The sequence below is a fragment of the Triturus cristatus genome, chromosome 9, assembly GCF_964204655.1.
Source record: "Triturus cristatus chromosome 9, aTriCri1.1, whole genome shotgun sequence".
Taxonomy (NCBI): domain Eukaryota; kingdom Metazoa; phylum Chordata; class Amphibia; order Caudata; family Salamandridae; genus Triturus; species Triturus cristatus.
In genome coordinates, this window is record NC_140592.1 from 1,020,140,327 (window position 1) to 1,020,164,360 (window position 24,034).

General features: G+C 42.7%; 1 protein-coding gene across 7 annotated transcripts in view; it reads right to left on the reverse strand.

The window, feature by feature from the left end:
* Positions 1 to 2,320: 2,320 nt before the first annotated feature.
* FLVCR2 (FLVCR choline and putative heme transporter 2) overlaps positions 2,321 to 24,034 on the reverse strand; it is a 612,292-nt gene continuing 590,578 nt past the window's right edge. For all 7 annotated transcript variants that reach the window (XM_085626721.1, XM_085626718.1, XM_085626720.1 and 4 more), the window contains one exon: positions 2,321 to 3,880. In XM_085626721.1, coding sequence (XP_085482847.1) covers positions 3,858 to 3,880 — 23 coding nt within the window. In that variant the 3' untranslated portion in view covers positions 2,321 to 3,857. The remainder of the gene's footprint in view (positions 3,881 to 24,034) is intronic.

Below are 24,034 nucleotides of genomic sequence, written 5' to 3' on the forward strand. Positions count from 1 at the left end.
TTAAGTCGTATTAGGCGCATTTAGGGAGTTGCAACCGCAGGCCACTTACTTGTCTCCCTGTGTACAGTACACGCTACAGTATCTAACGCTTTGGCTCCATCAAGTGGCCAAGTGGTGCAACAGCAACGAAAATCAGTGACACTCGGTTTAAACCGAGTCCGCTGATTTTCATCCGGTAGGGTACTGTCGGTCAGATTCGGTTAAAACCGAATTCCGGACAGCCTACCTATAAGCTAGGGCCCAAAATCTGGAGCTAGCCACATTGCAAAAAAAACCAACTACGTTTTCAGGGAAAAATATGATGTGGCCCCATTGCACTTTGGGCATTTTCTTATTGCAGGCCCTAGCCCTACCCACATAAGTGGGGGTACCATTTTTATCTGAAGGCTTGGGGGAACACAGTAGAACAAGTGCTATTACCAATTGTATTTCTCTGCATTTGTGCCTTTCAAATCAGCCAGTGTGTAGGAAGACATTTTAAGGAAAGCCCCTTAATTCACATGGGTACCTACAAATTCAGAGATGTGCAAATAACCACTACTTCTTAATGCCACATCTTGTGCCCATTTCAGAAGCACATAGGTTTCCTTGATACCTATTTTTCACTCTTTGTTTTACCATATGAATTGCTCTACACCTGGTACACAATGAGAAGACCACTGCAAGGTGCAACTCGGTTACCCGCTCTGAGTACATCGAGTTATTGGAAAACCCACAAACCCTACGTATCCGTGCAACCAGAAGGGTCTAGCAGATGTAATGGTATATTGCTTTTGTAAACGGGCCATTGAGACGAGAAGTTACAAATGAAAACGTTGTCACACAAATAGAATTTCAACAGTTGGTTTCTTTCGGAAAACCCCGATGCATCTACACAAACAACCCCTTGCTGAATTCGGAATTTTGTCTACTTTTCAAAAATCTATAGCTTCCTGGATCACCCATGGGTTTCATAGCCGTTTCTACCACAAACAGGAAGTAGGTTGAAAGCACAAAAGGAAATGGGCTACCTCATTGAAAAATGCCAAAACGGTGGTTAAAAAAATAATGTTTTAGGGAATCAGCTCTGCATGTTCCTTAAAGTTGTGAAATTGTGACTTTAGCACAGCAAATAGTTTGTCGATGCCATTTTCAGGAGAAAAAAACTTTTTCACAGAGCACTTTTTCCTATTTTCCCCAAAAATCTCAAAATGTAGCTATATTTTGCCTAATTTCTCAGTCCCATCCAGGGGAATCCACAATGCCTAGGTACCTTTAGAACCCCATGAATGTGTGTGGGGGGAGAAAGGACACAAAAGTGGCGTGGATACATCATTATGTGGGGAAAAAAGTTATGGGTGCCTAAGTGCTACCACCACAAATAGCCAAAAAGGACTTCGCATTGTAAGGGGAAAAGGCTTAGCACTCATGGGATTAACCTCACTCATCAGAAATAATAGCCAAGCCACGCAGTTTATGAGTAGCTCAGTTCATTATTTCCCATCCCTGCTATTTGTGTGGCCTCGTAGAGCTCTTACAGTCTGTAGTCGCCTATTGGCACTGCTCTAGTCTCTCACTTATTTTCAGGTTTAGTGATACAATGGCAGTGCTTAGCACTGACTTTTAAAGGGGTTAACAAAGGACTCCTGTGTAGCCCTCATGTGCCGGAGTTCACATATAGCAACACAAAAAGATGAGGGATGGAATGATGTACATTGTTAAGACACTCAACCCTGGTCACAGATCTAGTTAAATCCATCGTTTTTTGCTCACCATGCCACCCCAGATAGGACCCAGCCATATGCAAATCAGTCTTGATGCTGCTCCCCATGGCAACAGTCCAGCCCGAACTGCCAAGCCAGATCCTCTTTGGACCGGAAACAAGCATCCACATACAGTCATGAGTTGTGGTAATGAGGAACACAGCATGTTAAACATGCACAACAGCTAGGTAGCTGGCCATCACAAGCCGCCCTCTTCCCCACTGGTTAAAAATCACAGAGGCATCTCTTAAAGATAAATTACAGATCAGCATTTCTCAAATGCGATGAACAATCACAAGCAGGTTGTCCCATTGTTGTTCATCAATAACATACCAGCATCTCTCCAAGACGTGATCTGGGGAAACCGGCTCGGTACCAATTTTTGTCTTAACATGTCCATCGGGAGGTAGAGGTGCCTGTTCAAAGAGGGCGAGCTTCTCTCATCCTGGTGGGTGACAGAAGCTGGCTATGTGCAATTTCCTAGGAGTCGAGGAGTTTATGGTAGTCGAACTTCCTGCGGGAGTCAACAAATGCAACACACACCAAAATGTCCATCCAAAAAAATGGTGTCACTGAAAATAATTCATTTACAATTTATTGGTATTTTCGGTGCAGCTTTTACGACAACGAGTATTTTCAATCACATGAATTCGCAATATAAAACTATGAAGAAATTACATGATTCACTTACAAGCGGACACAGTTATTTTCACGAGGAAAGGCAGCGTTTCCTGGCTTGGCAGGACCGCTCGCCTCTCCACATCTATGGAATCAGCCCAACTTCACAGCAGCTTTTACGTCATTCAGATTTGGTTCATGCAGACAAGTTAAACGTTGGAAATAAACCCTGTGGACCAATAACGTCACGGAGACGCTTGATGGTGCAGTTTCTTACAGTGCAGGGCAGAAATGTGCGTTTGAGGGTTCCATTTTTCAGGGTGAAATCAGTGCTTTAAATGGGCCAGTACTGTCTGGTACCGAGTACCGGCACTTTTTTTATTTTGAGAGGGAGAGTACCAGCACTTCTCAAGAGTGACGTAATACTTTTAAATGGAGAGTACCGGCACTTCTCAGAAACAAGCATTCTTGCACTTCAATGTTTCCATTTCAAGCACTGGGTGAAGTCCTCTCTGGAGTTCACAGGGGTTTGGCGCTTTGGTACAGCAGATGGGGAGGGGGGTGAGGGGGGGGGGGGGTGGGTCAGCACAGGCACTGCCGTACTGTATCGGTCTGGTCGCTTGTCTCCCTAACCAGTACTGGAGGATACCACATGCATCTTCTCGGGCAGTCATATGGTCAAAGCAAAACAGAACTAGCTCAACCCCTAAATGGGTATAAAATCCCTTAGGGATGTCTGGTGTCGCAGTAAATAAAGGACACCTTATCACTTAAGGGGGAGAAGCGCTCTAAAGAAACATTGCTTGCTCTTCACTGCTACTTGTTTTGCTGATTTAAACGTGTTTGTGAGAGCTATAGCGACAATGGGACTACACCTACCCCAGAGGATAATATCCCCCGAGAAGTGGACAGTGCTGGATACCTGCTCTAACAGAAGAGAATTTCAGATTCAACAGAAACCTTGGAAGATGCCCTAAGATTCTGGGCTATTTCACTTAAATGGCAGAAGTAAATAAAAGGTTAACAATGTGTCTGAGCTGTTGACCAAACCATTGGGTGATCTACGGAGGGGATTTACCAAAAGAGTTTGCTGTTGCTCTCTCACAAATACTTTCTAAAGAGTTGCTCATGTTGGGCCTCAGTTGTTCTGGTCAGCACAAAAATTTGTAAGCATAAATATATATTTGAAACAACTACAATCAGCAAGCTGATCATAATCCGAAGTAATACTGAAACCCTCCCCATGCCGACAACAATCTTGGAGAAAAGGAGGTAAGAAGGCGCTGAGCAGGTGTTTGCAGAGTTCATCAATCCTTGAGTCCTCCAGATGCTGAACTGACAGGGAGTGCCTGCCAACGTACACCCACAGGTATCTTTGGATCCGCAGAGGCGCCGTCCAGAGGCAGGACACAAGAAGGTGTCAGAGTCTGCTGTACACAGCAGTTGGGACGGCTTCACAGTTTTGATTCCAGAAGGGGTGTCGGAGAATGGTGCCCATCAGCCAAGCTTGCCGCCATTTTCTATAGTTCACAGAAATAGAAGTCGGAGTTAGCAAATTTAGAAATGATGTTAAGCTTTCTTCTGGGAGAAGGTCCCTTCTGCCCAGGAGACTAAGTATATTTTACCCAAAACTATCACCACTCCAAAAGCTGCACTGGAAGCCAGCCACGCTAGAAAGGATTACAACAAGCTATTATCCAAGTGCACTGCAGATACGCATGTTCAGCCGCCGCCATTTTTAACACTGGGTATAGGCTACTTCCATCACTTGGACAATTCTGGATACTTGCGCAAAAGGAGCAATCATTAAGTATAGCAATATATCTGCAGCCTCTCGAGCATCTCCAGTCACTCGTGCATCTCGTCACTTAATTTTATTATTGACCAAGACATGCTGGTTCCAGAAATTATATGCAGTAAAGAGATCCCATACTGTTATGCCAGGTACAAAATGTAATTTACAAATACTGTGTACTGCAATAACTCATTTACAAAAAGTAGCAGGCTATCTTTAAAATAGCAGAATACGTTTTTGTGTCAAATCCGTGATTTTAGTGGTCTTCTGCACATGTTAAGGCCACTTCCTGTTCCTCCACCTACCAGGCCCCTCCTACTCCAAAATAAAGATGGTGACGACAATTCGAGAAAGATTTATACATGCTGCTGAATTACTCTCATACAATACATGGTTTTTATAACCATATTCTCTTTTTTTTTTTTAGGTCTCGCCTAAGGCAGCACATACGCTGCCTGCTGTGAGACATTTTGTGAGCTAACAGTGGGCTCAAAGCCCGCCCATTCTTTACAACTGGTTGGCCTGATTGTCACTCATTTGCTTGCTTCTTATTTGATAGCTTTTGTGGACTTTACTTCCCCACAGTGAGTTTGTCCCGCCTCTGGAGCATGGACAAATTACTGTGTTCTTACACTGCTTGTTTGTTTTGGTGCGACTTTTTTCTTTTTAGGTAAGCACTTTGACAGTGCATGTGTTTTACAGCTGTCTCCCTCGTGTGCTTCTCTGCCCATCTCAGTGTTGCACTATCTTGCATGTGCTTCTCTGCTCCTCCCGCCCCACCACATCTACATGTTGCTCTGTCTTGTGACGTGCTTCTGTGCTCCCCACAAGGCAAAACCTTGTCGTTTTCCTAGTGCTTGTTCCTGTCGTTTGTGGCCACATGAGGCAGGCAGTAAGGCTGTAGAGAAGGCAAGCATTATTCAAAGTAACAGCGCAGGTTAGACAAGAGCAACATTTTGAAAGGGAAAGAGGCAAGCGGTGAACAGTTAATAAATTAACATTAGAGCAACAAGAAATATGGAGTTATCTAAAAGTCATCATCAGGACTTTTTTTTATTGTGGATTACATTAGAAAAAGTTATTTTAATAAACTTCATTTTTTTAAATTTACATTGCACTATATTGTAAGTTATTTATTTTATATATTTTTTGTTCTTTATTGTGATAGGAGTGGAAGTGGAGGCCACCATTACCTCCCTATTTCCTTCATTGCTCTGGACGCACCTTTTAGAAGGTGCGCCCAGCGCAATGAATGAAAATGCGCTGCATGTATAATGCGGCCCAAGAAGTCCACATTTATAAATGACCCTCTTAATAGTCCTTCTCTTAGTTCCAATGAAGTCGTTCTAATACAAAGTGCCAGCCGAAACACATTACTATCCTATTCCAGATATCAGACTCCCAGGAGTCAACAGCAATACTAACATAAAAAGTGCTAACTGAACATGTAAACTGTTGCTATCTTCGTTGCCGCCCTCTTCAACTGGCCTGCACACCACTACAAGGATCAAATAAGACCAAAATAGAAAAACATTTTTGTGGTTTGTGCAAAATTAAAACATTGGATCCTACTGAATTTGTAAATACCCATTTTAGTTGGTATATATGTTTTAGATACATGATTTATAATCGCAAAATACACGTCTGCAAAGGTTTGAAAAAACATTTAAAAATCACCCCCCAAAAACATTTCACTATTTAAAAAGTCTTAAATTGGTTTCATTTTATCGCTTGTAAGACTGATTACAAAAAATATAACTTGTACAAATATACTTACTTTTAGGAATGTGACTAATAAATGTCATCTTATGAAATGAAAACCTCTTTCCCCATCAAGACCTGCGATGCATACTAAACACTTCGAGTTATGATAAGAAGGGAGGGATTGCGGATAAATTAAGATTCAACCCACAAATCTGTAACCCAAGGAAGCATGTCGTTGATCTTTTAGATTAGTTGGAGCTCCGAAAACCAGAAATGTTGAGGGAAAACTGGGGCCTCAGTATCATTTCTTCATTGTTGTTTTGAGGAATTGGGTGGCGTATCATACAGGCATGTTCAGCTTTTTACAGGGCACTTTCTCAGGCTAGGATGAATAACCATTTTCTAGGGTTATTTCATTAACAGCCCCCACACTGAAGAGAAGATGTTACTTGAGGATTAGGTCACAGTCCACAGGCTTGGTCACAAATTCTGAAGGGTAAAATGTCAGGCTCTAATTTACCCCCGTCTGAGCTATTGGAAACCTGGGGAGGCTTTGGACGAGTTCAAGTTATTACTAATGACTTTAGACTGATTATGGGTACCCGGTTTTAACAACGGAATATAATCATAAGTGATTTGGAGATTTAGCACCTGAGTAATTACTGGCTGCAATAAAGTTTTCAGCCTGGATTCATTTTGGCAGGTCAAAACTAGTTAAATCTAAGAGGAAGAGAAGGTCCTAGAAAATATTAGGACATTCAGATTTTGGTTAATTAAGCACCAAAATCAGCATTTTATTCCATGTAAAGGGAAAAACTCTTAATTATCGCACCCCGAAAATACAGAAACCCAGGATATCCGTTTTCGCAAGGTGAATTATTGTATAATCATCTGGAACACCCGTAGCCAGGGCTTTAGTGCCTAAAATATGTGGAGGAGCACCTAACAGATTTATTCCTTTAGGATAACAATGCTGCCAATTTAGAAAATGGGGATGGGCAATCAACTTAAATGTCCGTTACAACCAGCTTTTTTTGAGCTACATAAGTTAATATGTAGAAGCAACAAAGCAGACACCGCCCAAGATCTTTTATAGAAATGTGAATGACCGAGGGAAAGGTTTGCCAAATCAGTTGATCTATACGGTCTCTCAGCTGGTTATCTGTACTGATTAGTCCAATCTTGGCTAAAGAACCAGGATGTGGATAACAAGGGAATTGATGGGGATGAAGGTGTATATTAACATTTTTTAGGAGGCAGCAGTGCTACAGGGTTACCATAGTAAACTTCTGTACTTTCATAGCATATAAATGGGCAACCCAGACATTTAGGGTAAATCAACAGTTCAACGCAGAAGACCCCAAGATGGATTGGCACATTTCTTAGGGAAGTTGTCCAGATCGACAAACTGGTATGTTATGTGATGTAGGGGTAGGTGCAACCCTTGCTCCGCAAAAGCGTGAGGTGTGTGAGTAGGACTACGGTTGAGAGGAGGCATCAGGCAGATTTGTGGAATCTGACGCAGCTCTTTGAGGTACGCTGGTCCTGTGCTGTGTAGGCTTTTGAAGGTGCCACATGACATTAGAATAAAAACAAATATATGTGATATTACAGAGGTTAAAAAATCCTATACCAGGCCAAGGGAAACACAATGTAAGAAAAAAACCTAATTCCATGAATATCTTCAATTGAAAACCAGGTCTAAATCTTACATACAAGGACAGGTGGTTATATCAGAATATGCCACATTAGACGAGACTAGTCCAGAGACCTATAGTCCTTTGTGAATAGAATTTGTCTGCATATCATGTTACTTACCATGCGTGGGCGACTATGTGGCCTTAATTACTTGAATCATCAAGCATACGCTCACAGATATGTGGGTGTTGCCATTTTCTGTCCTGGAGATGACCCCGGTTTAATATATGAAATCTAAATTCAATTAATAGCCAGACGGCGAGAGAGCATGAGGGGGCAATACCAAAGACGACAAAACCTTCCAAGAGAAAGCATAAGAAAAACGAACTTAAAATAAATAAGCCCACTAAGTCAAAAAAAACTACCCCTACTGGAAAAAAAGGTCCGGGCAAACTTATCTCCAGAGGGATAGAACGAATTGAACAACAGTCAAAAGACGCCTCGTATCCAAGCAGTCCTAATGAGGATAGCCTGCCATTGGAATTGTCGAGCGTTGTTATTCCCCCTACGACGCCTATAAATTTGGAGCCTCTGAAGGCTGACCATAAGCAAACTGAAACCATAAGGGAGCTTTTTAAAATATATCTTACTCCATTGGAAACTAGATTGAAGAAGATTGAGAGGCAACTAACAGATGTGGCTGCTTTATTAAAGATCTCGACTAATATTGAATTACCAAAGGTTCTGGATGAGGGACAAAGACACGCAAAAAATTTAACAGTGGGTTGTTCAACAGTTAAATCGCCAACCTACGCCTTAAAAACAAACAATCTGGCCACTGCTAATATAGAGAACTCTGCAAAAGGAAAAATTAATCATCCACCTGGAAATAAAGATCAAGGGCCAAACACACAGAAAGATTTAATTAAGGGACTTAAACCGGGTAATCCAGTTATAGATTTGCCCCCAGAAGTATCTCCTTATCTGGTGATTCTAACAGGGGTCCCCGAATTGAAAGAGGGAAAAGAAGAACCCTTTGGTTCTTTGAAAAACAAGGTCCAATACTGGCTCAATGTAAATCGACCACTCCCTTCGAATCGGACGAGTAAGATCCTAATGGTCCGTAGAGTTTCCTGGGTGGGGGCAGAAAGAAAAACAACTCAGGGTGACTGTGTCCTGGTTAACTTTGAGGACCCGGAAACAGTTGAGCATATCTGCTCCGGGGGAAATCACTTCGCAAATGAGAGTATTGAAACCAAAAGATTATCTTTTTTTTACCCGCCTAAATCTCATCCCTATCTATTCAATGAGCGTGAATGGATTACTGTAAAATCGCGTGACAGAACAATCGGTACAAGGGATTGGGGAAGGCAAATTAACAGAAATCTAATAGATAGTGATAACTGGAGGGGTTTACCAACCTCCAATCGCTATAGTAGTTTAGAGATGGTGGATTGACGCCAATGGACTGTACCTAGTCTCTCTCAGCATTGTTTTAGCCCGACCATCACGGTCAAAAATTTAAATCTTCTGCTAATTGACCCACAAAGAGTTGCAAATGAAGGGAAGATAAAAAATAACCTGCCAGACCCCCTAATAACATCCAAAGTCTCACTTGATGAACTTGGTAAACAAGGGACTGGAACAATCACATATCCTGGCTTTGGTACAAAAACTTTTTTATCTCCAAAAGTTGACCATCTGAGGGCGCAGCCGGACGTGGAATATATTCCCCCTCTGGCAGAAACACATTTCTCTGTGACTAGCCCATCTAACGAGGAAACAGAAACGGAATATAATACTCCTGTGAAGGAACAAAATCCGCATGTAGACTGCTCCCTTAATAAGGAGCGTCACCGAGATTCCGAAAGGGGAGAGCTGGCTCTTTTATCCTGGAATATAGCAGGCTTAGCAAATAAGGTAAACGATCCTATCTTCTATGATTTAATCGAGAAGAACGACATTGTATGTTTGCAGGAAACCTGGGAACAGGCCGAAATTCATCTTGCAGGGTATCGCACGTTTTCTACCCCCGCAATCCAGTCCAGGAGAGGGAGAAATTCAGGGGGGCTTTGTACTTATATTTCCAACAAGGTCAAGCTGGCAATAACGCAACAGAATACAGAGGGACATAACTCTTACCAGGTCTTTTGCTTAACTGTAGGCAAAAACCGATTTATTTTAATAAATCTATACAACAATATCCCGAAGGAAGATTTGAATAAAGAATTTGAGAATCTAAATAATTTAATAGCCCGCACAATTGGCTTGGAGCCAAATGACGTGTGTATCATTCTGACAGGGGATTTTAATTGCCATTTGTGCCCCTATAATAGCTCTGGTATATGCGGAATGGTCAACCTAACTGGCGATCCATGTACACATTTTGAGCACACTCCACTGGGAAATATGTTTAATAACTTAATTTCTGACTGGGACTTGGGATTTGCAAATGAACTGTGCACGCCTCAGGTTTATTTCCAGCCTACCTTTAATGGTCGCGGTCTTGAATCTGTTATAGATTACACTATGGTTAGCACCATTCATAATCGCAAAGTCCTGTTGTTTAAAACATTAGACATCGCAATGAGCGACCATTTCCCAATCAGCTCAATCTTTGATATTGATAGGGGTGCTAGAACTGCCCAGAGCGTAGTGGAAAATCTTTCCCACTATGCTATTTCTTTGGCAAGACAAAATGGCTATGCCATAAAATGGAAGAAGGTCGATCCATCAAACTTTCTTCAGAACTTGGTTCTGGATCAACACGAAAATATAAGGATCTGTCTAGAGATCAATCCAGATCCTAGTTTGATTATTAGTGCCTTTGACCAGATTTCTTCATTTATTTCCAAAAAGTTAACTGGAACTCTACGAGATAAGGCTAATCAAAAAACCATCGGGTGGTTCAACTCGGATTGTTCCAAAGCACACTCTAACTTAAAGCAGATCTTAAAGAAAAAACCTAGGAATAGGTTGGAAGTTGGAGCTGCCAGGGCAGTTTATAAAATATCGTTAAAAAAACGGAAACAAGAACTCAAGGAGAATGCGTGGAACGCACTGGTAAAGGCAAGCTCCTTGAGAGATAACACTGCATTCTGGAAAGCAGTAAATGCCCCCTTCTTCGCAGAAAGAAATTCTGATAAGCTGGAACCTGCGATAGAAGAATCAATCTGGGTGGATCACTTTACCGAGCTTTACAAAAAAGATATTTCGCTCGCTACAGCCTCTAAACCATTAATCCAGCAGGCTGATATTGAACCCATTGCACCTGTTTCATTTCCCCTGGGGATTGTCTTTTCTGTCTCAGAAGTAGAATTGGCCCTACAGGAAAGTGCCAGAAACAAAGCCCCTGGGCCTGACGGGGTCCCCACAGATATATATAAAGATACTCTCCCTTTATGGGCCCCTTTGTTGACTAATGTGTTAAACAGTTTTAATATTAAGGGGTTCCCATTAACCTGGCAGGAAGCCATTGTGGTGCCCATTTTTAAAAAGGGAGATCGAACTGATCCCAAATGTTACAGGCCTATCTCCCTACTCGACTCATTGATGAAAGTGGCAGGCAGAATTATTTTAAACAGATTACACATCTGGGCAGAGGAATACGACGTTATATCTAAGTTCCAGTATGGCTTCAAGGCTGGCTTAGGTATTATCGAACAAGGGCTCAACCTGGCCTTAATAACTGGCAAATACACACTGGCAAAAAAGGGTAACCTTTTCATGACCTTTGTTGACCTTAGCTCAGCATTTGATTGCCTGGACCACGACGTACTTTGGGATTCTTTAATAGGCTTGGGCATAGATTTAAATATTATTAATTTTATCAAAGCATTGTATAGAGACGCAGGGGCCAAGGTGCGTTTTGGCAACAAAGGGGAGTGTTCTGCTAAGTTTCCTATTATGAAAGGTGTCAGACAGGGTTGTATTTTGGCACCTTTCCTTTTTAACCTGTATATTAATGAAGTGGCAGAATTTTTAATTAAACAAGAGTTAGATTATCCTCAAATTGACGGCACCCCAGTTCCCATTTTATTATATGCTGCCGATGCTGTTATCATGGCCAGAACTCAGCTGGGTCTTCAAAAGGCTCTGACCAGCTTTTCTTTTTTTATGAGTTCTAGGGGTTTAAAAATAAACATAGGGAAAACCTTTACTATGTGCTGCTCGTCAAAGAATAAACTCTCTTGTAAGACTTTTATTGACAAGTCTAAGATAGAACTCACTAGCTTTTTTTCATATCTGGGGATTGTTTTTAATCAAAAAGGTACTTGGAAAGCAGCAATTAGGGCCAGGAGTCTTGCATTTGCCCGTTCGTTAGGAGCAATCAGACAGTTTGCTAATAAATTAGGAGGCAGACCCGTACGTATTTTACTAGACATCTATAAGGCCAAATGCACATCAACTGCTTTATACGGATCTGGCATATGGGGCATCGCAGATTCACAGGAAATCCAAGTAAAAGAAAACACTTTCCTACGCTATCTGCTAGCGGTCCCTAAATCGACCTCCACATATATATGTCACAGGGAATTGGATTTAGTCTATATTTCGGACCTCATTAAAATCAATCCATTACTCCTATGGCACAAGATATGGACCTCAGAAGCAACCGTTTTTAATAGAACCATTTTGAGTGACTGCCTTAAACTGGAGAGATGGAAAGATATTCATTGGATCTCCTATGTAAAGGAGTTCATGACTAACATGGGGCATGAACCTTTTTTTGATAATCCCTCTTCGCTATCTCTGATCTCTAGAAAGGCTTTTAAGATAAGTTGCCTTGCTTTCCTCGAGAACAAAAGATGCCTCGAGGAGAGGACTAAGACATCAGTAACTCAATACAATGCACTTGTTCAGAGCCCCGGCTTACTGCTTTACCTGTCCCCTGATTACCCAGCATATGACAGAATGCTGCTATCGCGATTGAGAACTGGTACTTATCATAGGTTGATAACATTTCCAGCCAGAAATGATTGGTCTTTAAAATTAATTAATTGCCCCTGCGACGACATTGCTCTGCAATCCTCGATACATTGTGTTCTTTTTTGCAAGTATTATGCCTGGGGAAGAAAGAAATACCTGATTCCCCTTCTTAAGCACTGGGGCCTAAGACGCTGCAGACCTGCGTACTTAAACCTACTCCTGTTAGATGACGAACTAACAATTAGTGCTGTATCTAAGTTTCTAAAATTCGCAATTCGATGCAGATCAACCCTGGATTAACTTTTAATGTTTTCTTCTTTTTTATCTCTGCCATTCCTTTTTTTTTTACGATGAATATAACCTGTATGTAATTTGATTGTGTTTTTAACCATGTATCATTAATTGTGCTTTTATGATTTTAATTTTAAAATCGAATAAAGCTATCTTTGACTTGACTTGACTTGACTTGAAATCTAACACACAGGCATATGGGGAAAAACATCCACAATCTAAACTATTCTGCCTGAACTATATGATTGAAGTTGGACTGATATATCAATTGATATACTTGCACAACTGGAGTATACTTCTACTTTTGCAGTCAGGTCACACAATGTAAGCAACTATTTTAGTGTGTTACATTTCACGAGTCACTGTGCATGACGCACCCTGTTTGAGCTATATATTATATTATATATAAAGTGCTAAACTATTATAGACAATATATTCCTTATAAGGATGTGTACAGTGTGTGTGTATAAACTTCTTAAAATGATTGGCTCAACTATGTGAAGACTCTTGTTCAGCCTCCATCAAATATTACAAATGCATAATTACTGGATCCGAAATAACCATTGTTGTATGTATTATAAAATAGCCGAGGCACAATTCTTTTGTTATTTATAATTCCAAGATTATGGATGCGACCTGCAGTGATGCATTTAAAACAAAATGAACTTTTACTTGCAGAAAATCATTTAAAACAAAACACTGGCAAAGCCAGTAGGTCTCGGCAATGCCTAAGCTCCGTGCTATTGACGTAGTCAATGTGAATGTATTTTAGCTGTATTTTGTCCCCTAACTTATGTTACTGTGACAGTGTTGTGACACAAAGAAGAAGACATGTTATAAAGAAACATGTGTGGGGTAAAACATCAAACACAACTGCAAAAATAAAGTCACAGGGAGACACAAATTTTTAGGAGTAAGGGATTGGTCAAGTGAAACTATTTGGTTGAATTACACAGAAAGGCTGGGTTGGGATGAATGAAAGAAGCAACCCTAATGGAGAGCAGATGAAAGGGGACGGAGGACAGTGAAAACACGAGCACTCATGTAGCGTGCTGCTCTACGGGGAACATTACAAATGCCTATAAAATAACAAGCAGCGATGAGGGAAGGGATGGACACCTGGACATTAATTAAAAATTAAAAATCCTCTCACAGAAACACAAGCACTTGTGTGAAGTGCTCTTAACCAAATAAAAAGTAGTTCCTAAAAAAACTGCCTGAAATGGGTGTAGTGCATGAATAGTAGTAATTGGCCCATGCTCTTGGGGATGGCCAATCATAGGAAGAGGCATGACACATGCATGCCATGGACAGATGGGGTGAAAGAACACAAGAGCAATGACTAAGCCAGCAAATGGGAAGCCTAAGGGCGGGCTGAAGACCAAAAAGTAGATTCAACAGTTTCTTTGAGACAAAGCATGCACTGTCTAGCCAAGACCTAGAAAAGCAAGAAGCCCAAGGAAGCAACGGAGGAGCAGATAGGGCGAGTGGACTGGTTAGCAGCAGAAACCGATAAGCTTGAGGCTGATTGAGGAATTAGGTAAAAGAAACATCAGGATGGGAGAAGCAGTAGAGAGGGTCTAGTGGAGAACAGAGGAACAGACTGTACGTAGGGTGGGTATTTTAGGGGAGTTACACAACGCAAAAAGAAAACACGCTGCAGAGTCAAACATAACACTTACACTCACATGAAAGCAAAATAAAAAAATACTTTCTTGAATGTAAGCAGTGGAAGGATACAAGACTTTCAATCATAAGGATGCTAAAGAAGCTATGTTCCATGGGAGGGGCAAACAGAAGAAGAGTAGTGAAAGTCATTGTATAAGAAGAAAGCCAATTAAAGTGACAAGAAAGCCAACCACTTGTAAGTAACAGGCTGCCACACAACCTTCTGTAAGTTTTTGCTCTGGTCCACAAGAGGCCTTTGAGCAGCTAAACGGTGTCTGTAGGTGACACCTACAAAAGACACTGATTTTCCGAGTGATAATGTTTTGCGTTGCTGTGTTCTCAGTTTCTAGCCCACAGAATGTCCCTAAGTTAATCGTGGACTGCTCTGCTTAGTTCCCATTAGAGACAAGTCCTAAAAGGGGCACTTCTTGCTTGACCAGTTCTAGGAGCGCCACCCACGCCCGGGCCATTTCCAGCGATTTCTCACTCCCATTACGCTGGGCCATACATAGCCTATAGTTCCCTTAACTTTCTGCCCATTTCACCAGCTCCTTATTCCAGCGCACCAAACTAGGCTCCTGCCGCGCTTTCCAGTGGGAAGTAGGTTCTCTCTTAGCCAAAACCAAGCGAGCCAGGTATATGATCACTGTTTCTTGTGTGTTGATTGAGTCCATTTGGTTGTTAGCTGTGCACCAAGTGGTGTACAGATTCCATTTTGCAGCATAGCATTGTCTTGTAGTTTGTTTTCTTGCTTCCTTTAGAATTTCCATTGTTTGTTGAGGCAAGTTTAGGTGACCAAACTCTACGTATTCAGGTGCCAGGCTGCTAGGCGTAGCGTTGCTGACTCCGGGTGGAAGATTTGGCACTTTCGCATTTTTAGTAGGTCTTTTTCTGCTTGGAGTTTGATTATTCATCATTTGGACAGTTCTAGCAGACTTGAGTACCATGTTTGCCTGGCCCATTGAGGAGCAATGAGCATTAGGTTTGTTCCTGGTTGTCTTGCTTTTTCCAGAACTCTTTGGATTAGAGGTATTGGTGGAAAAGCATATGCAAATGTCCCTGACCAATCTAGAGACAGGGAATTCCCTCTTTACAGGTGGTGAAGAAACTTCGAGGCAAAGAACTGGCATTTCTTGTTCTGTATTGTAGCAAACAGGTCTATCTTTAGGGTCCCCCAGAGTTTGAAGATGTATTGTATTGTCTTGTGTTTCAATTCCCACTCATGGGAGCAGTTGTTCTGCCTGCTCAGAAGATCTGCTGTTGAGTCGTATATTTCCGGTAGGTGTATTGTATGAAGATTGATTCTTTGAGAAATTGCCCATTGCCAGATCTGTTGTGCTAGTTTACTTAACGGGAATGATTTCGTACCTCCCTGTTTGTTGAGGTAAAACTTTGAGGTTTGTGGTGGTGTTATCGGTTTGAATCAAGACAGTCCTCTTGCGAATGTGTTTCTAGAACTCTTTCAATGCTAGGAATACTATTTTCATTTCCAAGTAATTGATATGTTTTATGGAGTCGAAGTTGTTCCACTGGCCTCATATCCTCATTTGTTGGAAGTGCGCTCCCCATCCGTTGAGGGATGCATCTGTAGTGATTATCACTGAAAGAGCTGGATTTTTGAAAGGTCTGCCTTTAGTTATGTTGTTGGATGCCCACCACTGTAACAACCACTAGATCCTCCCAACACCCTGTGGCCAGCTGTTGGAAAGCCATTCCTGGTAGGGGCGCATAAGTAGGCGGGCATGAGCAATGAGTGGGGTGTAGGACGCCACCATGTCCATGAGCTCCATGACTTTCCTCACTGTCAGAGACTGACCCTTCTGGTAGAGGGACGTTTCTTGTTTGATGGCTTGTAATCTCTTTTGTGTAGGGTAAGCCTGTGCAAGGTTTGAGTTGAATCTTGTAACTAAGAAAGTTTTTTTTCCCTTTCTGGCTTTGTGAAAGATTTCTTGTGATTTATTGAGAATCCTAATCCTTGGAGGGTGTGGATTGCTGTTTGAACATGGCTGAGACATTTTTGTTTTGTGTCTGCTCTTATAAGCCAGTCGTCTAGGTAAGGGTAAACGTGTATTCCATCCTTTTGCAGGTGTGCCGCAACTGCGGCTAGGCACTCGGTGAAGACACGTGGTGCCGATTTTATTCCGAAAGGGAGTACCTTGAACTGGTAGTGTGTTCCCTTGTGTTGGAACCAGAGATATTTTCTGTGGTTTTTCTTCATGGGGATGTGGCAATAGGCGTCCTTGAGATCTAATGTTGCCATGTAATCTCCCTTTTGAATTTGTGGTGTTATTTCTTGGAGTGTTGCCATTTTGAAGTGTTGCGTCAGAATGAATTTGTTTATGAACCTTAGGTCCAGGATTGGTCTTAGTGAGAGGTCCTGTTTGGGGACTAGGAAATACAGTGAGTAGTTTCCTTTGAAAAGTTCTGGCCTTGGTACAAATTCTATTGCATGTTTTTGAAGAAGCCCCGTGATCTTTCACCTCTGTTGTAGGTATTGCGATATCCTGCCTCCCAATGGTGTTGTGTGCGAGTCTTTTCCTTTGCAGGAGCCAATTTGAGCCATTTCCTCTTCCTCGGAGGGTTGGTCTCTGCCTCTTCCTCGAAAGGACTGCTTTGGCTGTTGTTGCCAGCTTTGGTAACCTACTTGTTGGTTGGTTTGTTGACCATTCCCTTGGCCTTCTTGTTGAGGAGACATTTGCTGTCCTTGAACAAAGGCTCCTCTTCCGGTCGGTTTTCTTCCGTTAAACCCTCCTCTTTTGAAGTTATTTCTTTGTTGCAGGGCTCCCATGGCTCTTGCAGTTTTTTTGTCTTTTTTAATCTGCTGGAGAGATTCATCCACTTCCTTTCCAAATAGTGCCTCCCCTGTAAATGGTCTGTAAATGATGGAGGTTTGTACCCCTTGTTTAAAACCATATATTCTAAGCCAGGCATGCCTTCTTAGTGTGGTGCCTGTGCACATCTGTCTGCTGGCAGTATCTGCTGCGACAAGTGCTGATTTAAGGCATGTGTTTGTGATGTTTTTGCGTTCTTGGAAATAGCTTTTGCCTTTTTCTTGTCTTCTTCTAGGAGCTTGTTGATGAGCTCCTCGATGTCATCCCATTGTTGGTGTATGTACCTGTTCAGCAGGGCATTGGAGTTTGCGATGCGCTGTTGCGCCGCTGCCTCCTTTTCCATTTTTCTGCCTACCATATCCATCCGTTTGCTTTCCTTCTCTGGAGGTGGTCCACTGTTAGAAAGGCATTTGCTCTTTTCCTGGCTGTGGTGACAATGATGGAGTCAGGCACTGCATTTCCCTGGATATACTTTGGGTCCTTGGAAGAGGGTTTGTACTTCTTTTCAACCTTTGATGTTACCCCCTTGCTTGAGGCTGGCTCCTTGAAGGCTTCTTTGACTTGATCAACGATTTGCTAAGTAGCATTGGTAGGTATTGTGTCCCCTTGTTGGCTGAGAGTAGTATTTCTAAGAGGAAGCATTTGTCCCCTTTTGCCTCTCCAAGGGAGCCCCGAAAGCGTCAGCTGCTCTATTCACTAGGCCACTATAGAAGGCTATTTCATCTGGCAGGGAAGCCTTCGAGGGATAACAGCATATCTCCTCCTCTGGGATTTCTGTGTCAAGGTCATTCCATTGGCCCTCAATAGTTTCAGAGGCTTCTTCCTCCTCAGTTGCGTTGATGTATTCCTCGAGGTCATCGCGTAGTTCGGGGGTTAGAGGTGACTTGAGGATCTCCTCTTTATCCCCCTCAGTGTTTTCCGTCCCTTCGGCGTAGACATTGTCCGCGCCGGGGATCTTAGGAATATGGAATTCCTAGAGTGAAGCATCAAACGCCTCCTTTTTCTGGAGGAGTGTTGCAATTTCGGCTTTGAGCCGTTTCCTTTTCTTTTCGACTTCGAGGGCTCTCTCGGTTTTGGAGACCGGAGATTTTCTTTTCTTGCTCGCACTTGCCTCTGGCTTTGAGGGCGGCATAGTTCCCTTCGGGGTTTGTGTTCGACCCTTGTTTTCAGTGCCCTGGGCGATCTTCCCTCATCGGCGTACCTTGGTACGGTTCCGTGGGATTCTTTGGATCGCAGCTGGCCTTCAATCGCCTTTTTCTTCGGAATCGGGGCTGCCTTAGGCTGTGCCTTATTATCGTGGCCCTTCGATCTCAACAGATGTGTATGGTGTCTTACCTTATCCGTCTTCTTCTCTGTGTCCTTTGCCATCTTCTTATGGGAGTGTTTTTTTTTTTTGGAGTCTCCATCCAGATTTTCGACCTCTAATCCTTCGTGCGTCAATTCTGCTGGAGCGCTTTGGTACTCCTCGTCGCTGGAGAGGCCTTGGTCCTCCAGGGAAGGATTCACCAGTGACTGGGACATTGTAGCGTAGTGGGCCTCTCTGCTTTCGGCGTGTCCTGAGGGTTTTCGGCAGGAACGCCGCGCAGGCCTCGCAGTCCGTGTCCTTGTGGTCCTTGGGCAGGCAGAGGTTGCACACCTCGTGTGGATCGCGTTGTGCGAATTTGTGGTGGCAATCAGGGCAGAATTTGAAAGGGGTATTTTCCATGGCTCCTACCTTGCCATTTGTCGAACCATGATGTGTTCGGTATTAGGGATGTCATTCTCGGAGTGAAGTTGTGCTCCCTGGTTGCAATGTCAATGTTCAGTGCTGGCTTTCTATTCGAAATATCAAGTTTTTTTCGGGGCTTTTCCTGAAAACATTAGAGCGTACCATCTTGCTTCCAGACCCAAAGGCGGAAAAAAGAATCTAAAGATGGCTACCACGCACAACAATGTCCAGGGCGCCGGTTGATGTCACACAAGGGACTTACCTGGCACCAAATGGTGGTCGATGACACCCAGAAGAAAAAAATAAAAACAAGGGGGAAAAAAAGGACTAGTCTGGACCCAACCATTAGATGGCAGAAAGATGCACAGCATGTGAATCCAGAAAATGATTCACGCTGCAAAACATTTTGAAGTTGAATACATATATAATGGGGGTGATGGTTCTACAGAATCATCCTTAGACATGGACCTCCATTTGGTTGTCACTGGCCCTTGGCCCACGGTACTATGACCAAAAATGTTTGTGTAGTATCACTACTATGTTGCCTTCTGCCCATATGTCAACAAGATCGCTGGAACATTTTACTCTCTTTTGAAGAGCTGAAGGACAATTCTTCCTTGCTCCAAGTTGAAAGGAGAAGGCTAATAATCCAGGCAACTATCTCATTCTGTTTGGATAACAAGAATGCAGTCTTGCTTAGTTTACCTAAATATCTTATCTATCACCTTCAGATTGTGCAAAATGTTCCTGATACATCTTTTATACCAGAGGTAAAAGACTGTTGCCAGGTGAGTGCATGGTGAGTGTTGTGCCAATGAGTGCATGGTGTAGCAAATTAAAGCCACATCTATTTGCTTGACAAATGCTTGTTTAAACACATGGTCATGAAAAAATGGCATCACCAACCATATCTGCAGTGTAATAAGCAATTTTCACTACTGTGAGTCGTGTCCCAGACCCACACTAAATAATGGTAATAAAACTGCACATTACTCTCTGCATATCAGTATACAGACACTCAGTTAGTAAGCCACTGAAATTTATGAATTATGTTTCGACTACACAACCATATCTCACACCCAATGACCAGCTTATGACCTCATATGTCACAGATAACCTCACTAAGGAGATCCGTGACATTTTATCTGATCTCACCTTCAACATCATAAGTGGCAATATCATGGACCTGAAAATAATTGTTTGCGTCTGTGTTATTTACTGATATTGTGTGGTCTTATTTCTTGCTTTCACATAGCACCATATATTTAGCCAAGCACTGAACAGCATCAGCGTAGACCTAATCCAATCAATTTAGGAAAACTGCATCCACCTATAGACATTTTTAGGTGAAGAACATGCCTGTTGTTTAAACAGATATAGACAGGAAGATGAGAATATACTAGTGTAAGGGGGCAACATCAACAGTGTTTTTGGGTGGCAGCACTACAAAGGTGTACAGGCATTAGATAAACTAATCTACAACATTCCTGTCTTACCTGCAGTAGACACTTTACCCATCTTAAGACCCCCAATATAATTCAATATTTAGCCCATACTGATATTCAAAGGCAGCTCGAGAGACTCATTCAACTGAATAAACTGCCTAAAAAGATTGATATGATTTTTTTTCTTAACAAAAAGGGCCCCAAAGTAAGTCAATTTAAGAGAAAGGTCATTTGACGCCCCTCAGAAACCTTACAGCAAGGCCACTCGTTCTTACTGGGGTTTCCCTTGAATGGAGATTAGGACTGATCTTACCTAGACAAGTATCAAGCTAGAGGTATTGTAGTCTAGTATTAGATTATCAGTTTAACATGCACTGGTTACAAGTACACTAGACTGAACGCCATCTTTGTGTGACATATTTCTTAATAGAGACGATATTGTGTTTCCTTAGCGCTTACTTTCAAGTTGGGCGCCACCACTGAGTGACACCACCCACGCTGTAAGTAGGATCAGTGTTTCAATAGAATGGATTTCTGACGGGGAGGACTGAAATGCTTTGGCACAGTTACGCGTCTTATTCAGTATTGCTAGTGCTGGAAAAAACAGGACTTGCTATAAGTCAGCAATAAATTTAACAAAAAGGCATAGATGTATAAGGCTAGTAAAGATGCACAGACAAAGCTTTGTGTGCTCCCACTATAGGGGCAAAACAGGTACAACAGGAGGCAATGAAGTGCCAATCACTGCAGTGTCAGCTTTGAATTTTGTTGTACGTGTCTGGCATTGCTTGAGCTCTACAGGATGCCACTTGCTTGCCAAACATCCACTAGCAGGAAGATGTTGGAAACTGATCCTAACTACTATTGAACATGGTTTTTTTCCACTAAGGGCGGCTGGGTCTTCAATCTACAGGGGGTAATATGAAACCTGCTTCAAAACAATCTGCTGATAATCATCAGGAAACCTGTATTTCAAACATATCCAGCTGCGCCATATCTGCTTCGGAAGCCAAAGCCACGGAGCATGGAAATGAGCGACAAGTACTTGGCCTCACCTTCAGAGGACAACATGGGGATGGAAGCCAAGTGCTAGCTGGATAGTGAGTGGATTTTTCCAGGGATAAGTTAAAAGCATGGAGAACAGAGAGTGTAGCACACACGTTAAGGTAGTGGAAAGCATAGGGATAGATAAGAGGAAAAATGAGAAGCATAGGGATAAGGGAATAAGAGGGGATATTTTCAGGCAGAGACTGGGGCAGGATAAACCATGAAAATCTCTGGCAAACCCTGAAATGGACCCATGTGATTGACAAAAACAGTACACACTACTGATTAGGATGTTCCAATCCACACTACCTCCATGCTACTGGAAGAAAGTGGCAGACAAGGATTCAAACTCAATACAACTGTTGGCATTGAAAGAGGAACGATCTACCCTCGAACTATTCCATAAGACAAGATCACATCTCTCTCCACATGTCTGGGGGCATGAGACAAACCTTCAACCTTGATGGAAGTGTCAAGTTGGCCGTCTGCTTCATTGAGATGATCAGGCCAACCATCAAGAGCAAATGCTCTGCTTTTAAGGAACATTCTGCCCTTTGTGCTCTGCTTCTTCAATAGATGAAAGAATTATTGAACTGTAAAGTAAGGCTACTTCTCTCGTAGGGGATGCCCATATATAGTCATAAGCAGTGAACAGTCCCGCCCACTTGTGGGGACTCCCGAGCATTCTTTCACAATATATTTTCCCAAGTGTAGACGTTCGCCTTTCATCAGGAAGTCCTGCAAAGTCACTTAAAAAAAGAAAAATATTATGCAGCCTTTAGGATAGGTTACAATAGCCCAATTATTCATCTTGTACTTAAAAAGGGGCCAGGAGAATTATATTTCTATATAGTTTCATGATGATGTAATAGAACAGCATAAATCTTTCACAAGCCTACTTTTTTTGATAGAGCACAGAAATATAGAAAAGCAGGACAGAGTAGCCCCATAGGCTGTCATTTAACAAGTTAAACATAGAGGCTGTGCCGTTAAGAACCCAGGGACCACCAATCAATCAATCAATAGCTTTATTCTTTGGTTAGTTAAAACTGTAACAATGTTACATAAAAACGTTTTTTGTGCGCATAGTAAAATACATTAGACACACGTGATCACCAGTATCTCATCATGCTGAGCAGGTGGCAAGTGCTTCAGTTCTCTTTTTCGGTCTCCTGCTGACAGGACCATTTTACTTGATGTTTTTGTTCTCTCCCTGGCCTTTTCTGTTTTTTTCCTAATAGAAAATAGAGGTATTTTGACTGAAAAATACAATTTCTGTTTGACAAAGGCCGAGCTGTGAGAGCAAAAAGGCTCAAACAGACCTTCATGGGGTGTGTATCATCTGCCTCCCAGAAAGTCATGTTCCTGAGTCTCGTCGTCACCGCAGAGAATTTTCAAAACACACCCTGAACGACAGGGAGAAAATTTGTCTCCATGCTACTGAGGAGTGAAGACGACAACAGCTGCAGTCTGAAGGTGGGACCGCAGGGCGAGGAGAGGTTCAGACTTCTACCAGGGCTCTGTCATCTATCTCTGGAGGGTGTGCTAGGAAGAAAACAGAAGAACGCCATTGGACCCGGTTGACGTTGAGCGGATCAACGTCGGGCAGAGGTATGGCACCTACCTGTTCACAGTCAATTTATGGGTCGAGGTCAAGGAACCGCCATATGACAAGACAGTTGGGGTGCAGACCTCGTTCCCGTTCAACATTGAGAAGCCCATTGACTACTAGACTTCCACAACAGTCGCCGTTGAGATCCAGAGCAACATCGAGGCGCCAGCGAAGATCGCGGTCAATATCAATGCAGAGGCCCTGAAAATGATCACTGTTGACAGGAGGGTCGATGTAGAGACCGGTTGCTACGAGAACCCTTTCAACGTCATCAAGGCTGCAGGAGGCAACAAAGAAGAGGAGACACATGTATTCCTCTCCAGATTCGGAGTACTCAAGAACATACTCCCCTTCTTGAAGGGGACCATGTTCTCCTCCACCACCACCTCCGCTGCCAACTCCACTGGCACCAGTCACTTCCACACAGAGGCCCAGATCTCGGTCCAGATCTTACCATCATTCCAGGTGCAACCGTCATAGTCCACGGCGCTCATTTGCATCTTCCAGGCGCTACCGTCATGGTCACCATTCACGACGGTCTCAATCCCAACATACCACGGATGCATCTTTCACTTCTTCTGTACGATAAACTCCAACTCTCATACTCCACGCATCTCACCGGTGGATGAAATCGGATGAAATCGCCACATTTCAAGCGGTCTTGGTGAAGGGAGCTGAAAAACGTAATATTGCGATGTTGACTCGAACACCAACGACATCAGAGATATTTGAAACACTTCAACATAGGTCAGCATCAAGACCTTTGCTGCCACTAGTGCCAGGTCTCTTAGAACCGGCTATTATCCTTTTTCTTAACACTAGCCTCCATTAAAACCAGCTTCATCTAGGCATCAGACGCAATACCAGACGTAGTCATTGGAATGGGTGCAAAGAAATTCCATGCCACTACTCCCACTTTGACTGTGGCTCCTGATAAAGAGAGTCAGAAGTTAGACTCTGTTAGCCATAAGGTTTGAAGTACGGCAGCAAACACGATTAAAGCGGC